The following is a 9,908-nucleotide window of genomic DNA, read 5'->3' as shown; positions in this document are numbered from 1 at the left end:
CAGCAGTCATGCCTTGTTGTCCTTAAAGCAGTGGCTCTGATCAGAAGCACCAAAGAGCACCTTCACACCATCAGATCCGACAATGAATGGGAGGCTGTGGTTGAAAAAGCAAAAAGCTTTGCTGTCACACTAGGCATCGCACCTGAGTATGCAGCCACAGTATCCAAGTCCCGACCTGCAAGACTACAGAAAGTGTCATCACTTTTGAGTGGGCATCTCATTGAATCAACCACTGGATCCAGAGAGACCATGGGAGCAGACAGTGTGAAAAGAGTGTACTTCTCTATTATTGATTGTTTTGTTGCCGAATTCTGTCGCCGGTTCAGCGACAATGATGCCCTTTTACACTCGCTAGAGGGCTTCGACAAAAGCTCACCAAATTTGTATATGAATTCAGTGAAAATTGCTGCATTTGCTGATTGCTACGCTGCACATGTTGATGAGGTCATCCTTGAGTCCCAGGCCAGCTCTGCGAGGATTTTTTAAAAATGTGATGAGAAACCAACCAATGACAACACTATCTTGTCAGATTTAATTCAGTTGCAGTCTCTACCTGTGGCCTACAGTGAGTTAATAAAACTATTTCAAATCGTGCTGACCCTACCGATCACAACAGCTTCGAACGAACGTTTTTTTTCTGTCCTTAAACAAGTAAAAACTTATCTGAGGACAACAATGGGTGATGAGAGACTAAGCCACTTAATGCTCATCTCTGTGGAGAAAGAGTTGGTGAAATGTTTTGATCTTGATGAGCTTGTCACCGACTTCGCACTGCTCCGACCTCGCCGCTACCCACTTATGCAATAAAAACTGCACTGCAACAAAAAGGTAAGACATGTGTTTTTATATTTAATGCTGTTCACTGTGAGTTTTAATTAATAGTGTATTAGAGTTTGTAACGAGTGGAAATAAGGTGTGGCCCCTTTAAGAGCTGCGCGCACCCTGTTGAACTTTCTGCACTCTGTATGGTATTGTATGTACCGTGCGCTCGAATCCCCATGTATGCGGGTAATCTCTGTTTGGTGCTCATTTTATTTTATCTGGTTTTGTTTGTTTGATAACGCTGTGGAAAGACAGTTGCCCCGAGTTCGACTGCGGAATAAAACGCGAGTTGTTGTGATGCCAATCGCCTCCGTGATTCTGTCTGGCCTAATAACTTCAGCTGTGAGCTATCCCTATTTTCTTTCCCTCCTCAGTCCTGACACAACGCGTTACAAGTTAATAGTGCATATTGTTTGGTATAATGTGAGGTATATCGTTCGGTAATGTCGTTGTTCTATGTATGCCAGAGGGAATGCCATACTCTAGGTTTTTGTGAAACGCCGCCACCGAGTCAAAGAGTAGTTAGTAGTTTTCTCTGTTCCCTTTGTTCTTTGGTTAACTTTACTGACAGACAGAATTAGTGGCTACTGTCACTTTAAGATCTACAGCTGGTGACAGGATCTCACGCGTCTCATTCTCTCACTACTCTTTACTTCCATTTAAGATTTTATTTAACTCATTTAAAGTTAATAATGATTGATTCTTGTGAGGATACTCGACAAAACGGACATTTTGGCATAAATGTGTGTGTTATTGTTCGTTCAAGCGCGAAAGAGAATTCGATACTGGTTCGCGACTTTTTGTGCCTCGTGTGTGTGTGTGTGTGTGTGTGTGTGTGTGAGAGGAGGACATTTACTGAAGTGCGTTCTCTTTTGTCTTGTCGCACATTAATGGTTTAAAGCATTTGGTGGACAAACTAATAACTAATAAGAGCTAAAGAATGACAAAGAACGGATGCAGCGTTAATTGTTTTAAATATTTTAAAACATTAAAGCTGGACAAAAAAAAAAAGAAATCGCATACGTTAACGTTGACAGCACTAAAGGTGCGTACACACTGCAAGGTTACTTGTCATACATTGCTGACAGAAAATAAAGCGGTTTAAAGTGGACTCGTTTTCATGGTAGGTCTACACATTATGTTTTTTTTAGTAAGCTACACAGAATGTTCTACATTAAATATTTAACTAACAGTCTGAAGTTACCTAGCAGCAGTGTATGTTAATGTTAGCTCAGTCAACGTAAGGCTAACATCAAAAGGTGTTGACAGAAAATATGATTATGCTGACCTGAGCTAATTTACGAAATCAACCAACTCACATCTCCTTTCTTTTCATCCATGATGACATTAAGTCACCTAATGTTGTTTCTGGAGTTCTGCGCTCCATGCTTTCACCGACGACGCTAACGTGAGGTATGGATCTCAATCACACTGTTGCCAGGACCCGCCCTGCTCTGCTTCTGATAGGCTTGTGACGTTAGTTAGAGCTGCGCTCCTCTCATATGATTGGTAGGTGAAATCAATTGACTCGAAAATATTAAACCGCATTCAAGTTGCAGTTTCAAATGCAGCCGCGCGGTATGCGCGCTCATAATGGAAGCGGCGCACTCGTTTTTTCCAAGCGCGTCCGCGCCGAAAGTGCGTCCGACTGTAATTTGCAGCCTGATTAATAAATTTTGCCTGCGCCGGAGGCCGGACCTGCCCTCAAGCCGGAAATCCGGCCCCCGGCCGGAATACTTTAAGCCCTGATATAATTGTTTGAGATAAGTTTGCCAGCGGTTTAAAAAAAAAGTGTTATATCACTCACCTGTGCGTGATGACTCCCGCTTGTGTGCTGCAATTTCCTCTCTGGCTTTTGATTGCAGCACGTACCAACGTTTCTCGCAGTCTTCACTGGTGCGCACAAGCAGGGGGAATGAACCGTTAATAGTTTGTGCTATACGCTCCCACGTCTGCTTCTTGCCCCGTGCTGTGACACCCGGCCCGAATTTTCCTTTAAGGATGGCCTTGTGTTCTTCCACTAACTAGGCTAACAGTAAACACTGTTCCTCTGTCCAGTTGGGCTTTCTCGTCCTTCTTGGTTTTCATTCCATGTTTGTTACATTAAAACCAACATTCAAACCACCACTTAAATAGACATACCAGCAATCAGTGTAATTGGAAAGAGTGGAACAATTTTTATCATTCTAAGCCAATCAAATAACTTAGGAAATTAACAGCATGGTAAATAATTAAAGAAAAGGATTTATCTACACATATATAGTGTGTGTATGAGAGAATGGTCAAATAGGAAAAAATACGCATTTAATTTCAAAGTGAAGGCTTAGAATAGACCCTATACTTAAAATAACTATTTTTTTTCCCTTCTTGGACAACCAACCAATCAGAGTCTTCAAAAGATTGTGTCACACATAGCAACGGGGTCAGCCCCGCCTCCTCACTAAGATGAAATTTTTTGTCTTTTCTTTACTCAGAGTTGCTCTCAGATCAGTCCCAAATCACTCTTAAGCTAAGACTCCTACGTAAAAGTTTTTAAGCTAAATTAAGAGTTTTCTAAAAGGATTCTTAGATTCTTTAGGAATACGGGCCCAGGTGTTTGCACTAATCAGTAATCCACACGGCATTTGCTCAATTGCCACCATCTGAAACTCCCAGACAGGACATTTAATGACCATAATTAGCCTTCCAGTGCCGACAAATCCACACATAATGCAGAATGGATCTCTGCTTCAACAAGTAATATCTTTGTGTTGAAAGACAAGCATGGTGAACATACCATCTCTATTGTGCCTTATTTATGGTATTGATCAATCTTTCTGGAATTTAAAGAATACAATGCCATTTCAAGTAATGAAATGTCTGTGAAGGAAAATGTTAGGGTGGTCATAGTTTTTGTTTGGTTACACCAATGACAGACAAACTGGTGATGGTTCATCCACCATTTTTCCCTTGTGATGTAGAGTGGATATAAAACAGCAGCAAACCCTGTCTCCTCATCCATTTAGCTTTGCTTACAAATACAATTGACAAGTGATACAAAATATATACATAGTGAAAAGTTATACAGTGGCCCCATAAAGTATTTGACATTTACATTTACTCATTTAGCCAATGCTTTTATATAAAGCGACTTACAAAATGATGATTGATACAACATAAGCAATTCCATTTAAGCCACACATGTATATATTTCATTGTATTTTTTACATGGTACTAAGGATATGCACCATGTTCCATGGGCTTCATGTTGTGACTATTTCAACCTGACTTCACTGGGTTCCACAAAAAAAAGGCAATCTGGTAGAAATAACCCATTAATGTAACAAAAGCACATTTTTAATGTTAGTGTCATAGAATGATTTATTTATTAATGTACATTTAACATAATAATACCATGTGTTTTAGACATTTAAAATTGTATTCTTTGGAGTACCTTGAGGACCACTTAAATACAATGGTACAGTTTATCTACTGTAGGCTAATGTATAGCACGCTTTTGCCCAAAATAGCTACGATTACAGCAGCCGCGTCTTTTCACTCACATTAGACATTTATGGCAGTGATTGATTTTATGACATAGAAAATCTCGGCGATATTTCGCTTTACGAACTTCTATAATTCTGTTTTTCATCTTAATGAGAGATTAGAACTGTGCCAGACAACGAGTGACGTGCACGATAACCGGGAACGCACGTCACCCCTGTTCATGTTCTTTCCATAATGCTCAGAGATATCTGATCAGATGGCAGACAAGTAGCCTATAGAACACACCCACACATCTTGACAGCTATAAAGGCTATATGCTGTGCAAATAAAGCGGTTATGTATTTGATTATATCGTTGTTAGCCTATACCTGGAAGAAGGGTCGTTGTACGGCAAAGGTCTCCGCTTTCGCCTATGCATAGAAACGGCCCTGCATGGTAGCCTATTTTTTTCTTAATTTAATTGCATTAATGCATATTAATTGCTCTCGTATGCATATGCATATATACATACACCATGGTCTGAACTCCACGATGTCCAATGTCTAATACTTCCCCTCCCCTAATAAACTTTATTGTACCACTGGCGACATCTATCTGTTCACTGGGCCATAATGATTATTTTAACGCAGCGTGGAGTCAAAATATGTTTTATAAAACGCAGATTAACAAAAGTTCTAGTAAACGTTAGAATTGTTCTACAAAGAAATCATAATAAATCAATAAAAAAAACACTGTATCAGTATCCAAAATGTAATAGAGACTGCACAAGTAGCCTAGCAAATGGAAAAAGGGCAGTAACGGCTACATCCGCTAAAAGCCGCTTTCTATTAAAACCACTAGCACCTCCACACACTCGTTGTGTTCCGTGCACTCAGGACCCGAGAGCATGTATCCACAGACCACCCAGTGAAAGTTAAAGGTGGGAAAAGAGGGGAGGGAATCCCTGACGCGTTTTTACCTTGCCTTTCCTAAGGACACCCATGCGCGTGTGCTCTGACGCAACTGCCCATTTTTGGAAACATGCGTCAATGGTCGAAACCAACTAAGAGATAGGGGTTGGTGTGAAAGAACAACACTTTTTAAACTCAATTTAAAAAGTTTACAATAATCCCTCCTTTGATGTACATGATTTGTAATACACTAATATGTCCGATTCATGCTTGTACGCTTCACTTGACATTCAAGTCTCGGATAATTGCTTAAACGTAGGCCTACTTATTCAACACCCCTATTTTTGTTATACAACATATCAAGGCTGTGACGCGTACACGCAGGTTGGCGTTGATAAGCGGAGCTGCGAAGAAGAGTAGTGCCACTGAAGTGAGTCATCTAACGACGTGATCTGCAGAAATAGCACTGAAGTTCACTTTGTCGCCAAATCAGTTCAACAAAGTCAAGCGCGGTACAATCATCATAGACGTGAGTCACAGCTATTGGGACAGGACTAAACCTGCGAGAGCACTGAGTTCACTGAAGAAAAGTAGGTGCTTCGCTGATTGTTTTATTATTTTTATTTGTTTTTTGGTCATTTTTATCTTGTTCTTGTAGAACACCTCAGCTTAGCTATGATTGTTAGCTAAGCATTCTTTTTACATCAGGAACATATGTTTATTGGACTATTAAAGAGACGTTTGAGAACTTTTGCACCACTGTTCATAGAATATTACAAAATACCTGGATTTAACATACTTTGTCACTGAAGACACTCTGATCGTGTGGAAATTCGTTATCAACACTCAGAAATTTCCTCCTCTTTCCCTGGATCATGTACCAGGATTACACCGTGACATACGACACATCCTCCCGCGGCAGCAGCAGCTCACCGGCGCACCCGAACACCAGCCCCATCCCTGCCTCCAACTATCAGGTAGCCTACTTTTGTCCCATGTGTGCTGAAATCCCGATCACGCTTTACATGTTTACACTCCTCATGTTAGATATTCTATTATCATAATTAACTCCGAACTACCATGTAATAATATCCCATAGTCAGCAGTGCACTTGTCCGCAGCTATTTCCACCTTACATTACAGTAGGCTACTTGTGTTTTTGTATTACTATAGCCTAATTAATTACAGTAACAATTGCAGTGTGTAATAACAATATGACTAAGTGTTACTCAAAATGTACATGCACAGTGTCGAAAATGTGAGCAAACTTTCTGTCTGGGTTGAGAACTGGCTGTGGGGTTTAGTAGATGTTGTTTTATCTTTTTTCATGTAAATTGAACTACATAAATAGTCTCTGAATGCCTGGCCTGTTCTCCAAAGCTTGGATATACTGGATGGGAACAGACGCGCAACGCGCCTTCACATGAAGAGTAATGATAGGCAACAGCTTGTTTTTATTTTATTTATCACCATCTTTCTATATTTCTATCTCTCGAAATAGTTTCTGATCTTTATTTCCTAAAAATAGTGCACGAAGGTCGCGTAGGCTATATATGGGTTCTGCATCTCCGCTCAATGCCTAAAATCCTCTCTGAGGAATCTGTCTGGTTCTTAATAATGAATGAATTCAAGAGGGGATATTTCCCCTTTTGCAATGTATCATTTAGTTGAGATGCACATGTTGGCACTCACAATATGCTGTTTCAGTGGAATTAGGCATCTCAACAGATATGTCTAGTGCAGTGGCGTGGTTGGTGTGCGTAATATGAAATAAACCCACGGAGAGTGCGCACATAGTGGCCACAGTATGTCACACTTCCGGGCCTTTCACATTGCTATAACACTTTATTAGACCTCAGAACATGTGCAGTTATCGTTTGTTTATCTGAAAAAAAAAAAATCTTTCCTTTAGTTATAGATGGATTGTTAGTTTTAACGAATATAACCGTGAAATGTAATATGCTATATGTGCGAAAAGTGAAATAGAGTGACCAAAAGGTGTTTTTTTTTTTTTTTTTTACTTAGAAAAAGAAGAGGCTTAACACAACCTTGGGTTTATGCAGTTTATGGATGGACTAGAGCAGGCAATGAAATGTCATGGGCAGTGTACCAAGTGTTGAGCCTTGGGGTCTCCTCGATTTTCCACTAATTGTCATTTACTAGTAAAACAATTGTCCTTCAATGAATACTTTTAAAATGTCCTAAAAAGACTCATGGGCTAGTATTTGATACATGCACCTGTTTGCATGGAAAATAAAAACTTGCAGACTTAAAAAAAATTCATAGTTATAAATTTTATAAGATTGATGGTTAAAGAAACACATGATGAAAACACTTTAAGGGGTTATATCATGTGGTTTAATCAATTACTCTTTAAATGTGTTAAAGGCTTTATGAAAAGACGAAACGAAAAGGCAAAACGTAACTCAAAAAGCTCTTCTTTATTGAGTGTTTTAGACATTATTGTGCAGCATATTTCCCAGTCTGAATCTCAGTGTGAATAAATGGAAGCTTGTGAGTCAGTTTAGTAACTTCTTCACCAGACTCTGGTATTTTAATCTCATCTGGTGTGTTCAACAATCCTGTCAGAAATTCCTGAACATCATCTTCTTGTAGAGTTGCTGTTTTACTAAACCCATGGAATGAATGGCCTCTTCTAGACGTGCATGTGCTGTTTTGACTCCTTCAGAGGAAAATACATTGGAGGGGAAAATTCATGTCGATTTCAAAAGAAGAGCAACCCATAATTTCGCAACACAGCAGTTCTTCATACTAACATGCAGTGTTTGAATGTTGATCTTCCCAGTCCTTGGTGAGATTGATTTAATGAGTAGCAAGCGCGACAGTTCCTGGAAGTATTTTGCAATACTGAGCTGTGGAATCTATTCGGTGCCGTATAGTAAAACTGGCTGAAAAAGAAAAAACAACTTTGACCGTCGACTTTTATTTTATAAAATCAGAATAGTTATTAATGTCCATGGTAATGATTGCTGATATTGTTATCTACAACACAGGTTCTCAAAAAAATTCATTCGCCTTCAAATGATTTGCGGGAAACACTTTCCGTCACATAAAATCAGTTTCCCGTTAAAATCCCACCAGGAATGTGTGAATGGACTGGAATTTGGTGGATGGAATGTGTTGGCACGGGATCATTAATTTAAATGTTTACTCAGTATTGATCTGACAAAAATATGTAACATAGTAATTAATTATTGGTAATTAGTGATGATGATATAATTAATAGAGTTGTTAATATTAAAATATATTATTTGTAATATAATTGTGTTCAGCAGGTAAATGCTAAATAACTATGTAATACAGTTACATGCTGCTCGGCTGGCTGGATGAAAATAAATTCACACAGCATAAAAAAAGGAATTTAATGTCAAATTATACTTGAGATGGTTTAAGCAGTTTTTTTAGTAATGCTAATAAATCTTATATCTTATATGCTGGAGCCTATCCAGCACCAGCCAAAGCCTACAAGACACGATGCAAAACTTTTATTCACTTTTTATATTAAATATTTTGAAAAAAAAGGCTATCGATCATTCAATTTTATATTGGTTATGCTATAAGCAACAAAATATTCTTTTAATTAGCATTATGCACATTGTCCTCTTCTGTTGTATTCCCACACAGTATCGACTCGACGTTGCCCATTGCATCACAGGGGCTATTATCTAATCCTGGAAGGCTTCTGTCAGGGAGGGTTGTGGGCTTTCCCATGATTCAGAGTGTGCGTCACCCTGTCGCTTGAGGGTCAAGCAGTCAAGAGTGCACAGTGCGATGAAGCACGTGGAATGATTCATTAGTCTGCTATGATGGAAATTTGTAAAACGACTAAAATATGGGTGGCTAGGTGACTGCTGTATACTATGTTTAATTCATAGTAAAAGTAAAGTCTTCCAATAAATGTTTCTTCCTAAATATGTGTACAGGTCAAGCACTAAATAATATTATAGGCCACTAATTTTTAACTGGTGGGTCAATATCTACAAATGGGTTGCATGTCTGTTCTTAAAGAGTGACGAACAATAGGGGAAAATGATTATACCTGCAAATAATAAAATGCAATTAACCATGTAATTGTGCATTGTAGGAAAGCAAAAAAAAAAAAGGTCATTATAAAATTTTAAAAGGGATAAGAAAATGCTTCCCATGTCTTTTGTTGTTAATTTCAAAGGCTGTCGAACTATTTCTGCACAAATTATTCAGTCACTTAATTAAAGCAAGCAAAATTAGGCCAATGCAAATATGAACAGGTTATGTGACATGCCCTCGTTCTTGAAAACCATGAACAAAACTTTGCAAGGTACAAAGAAAATGGAACCCAGACTACATTAAATTAAGGTTAACCTGTAACAAGGATAAACACAGTTTGTTAAACAAAATGCTGAAACTATAACTTCAAGCCAGTTGAGTTTTTCCAAAAGGTTTTCGTGGCAATATTAATAAATTACCATTAATACAGGGCCTGGGTAGCTCAGTGAGTATTGATGCTGACTACCAGCCCTGGAGTCGCGAGTCCGAATACTGTGTGACTCCTGCCAGGTCTCCTAAGCAACCAAATTGGCCCGGTTGCTAGGGAGAGTAGAGTCACATGGTAACCTCCTTGTGGTCATGATTAGTGGTTCTCGCTCTTAATGGGGTGTGTGGTAAGTTGTGCATGGATCACGGACAGTAGCATGAGCCTCCACATGCGGA

At 39.0% G+C, this 9,908-nt stretch overlaps 1 protein-coding gene across 2 annotated transcripts in view; it reads left to right on the top strand.

The window, feature by feature from the left end:
- Positions 1–5,644: 5,644 nt before the first annotated feature.
- LOC127656894 (fos-related antigen 2-like) overlaps positions 5,645–9,908 on the top strand; it is a 30,475-nt gene continuing 26,211 nt past the window's right edge. The window contains exons 1-2 of one of the 2 annotated variants that reach the window (XM_052145426.1): positions 5,645–5,788; positions 6,083–6,175. Coding sequence is in view for 1 of the 2 variants with exons in the window: in XM_052145425.1 (XP_052001385.1) it covers positions 6,074–6,175 (102 nt within the window). In the remaining variant the exon portion in view is untranslated. Of the gene's footprint in view, positions 6,176–9,908 lie in introns of both variants that reach the window. The other variant, XM_052145425.1, reaches the window with a different exon arrangement.

This window comes from Xyrauchen texanus, chromosome 16, assembly GCF_025860055.1.
Source record: "Xyrauchen texanus isolate HMW12.3.18 chromosome 16, RBS_HiC_50CHRs, whole genome shotgun sequence".
NCBI classification, from domain to species: domain Eukaryota; kingdom Metazoa; phylum Chordata; class Actinopteri; order Cypriniformes; family Catostomidae; genus Xyrauchen; species Xyrauchen texanus.
This window is presented reverse-complemented; position numbering and strand designations above follow the sequence as displayed.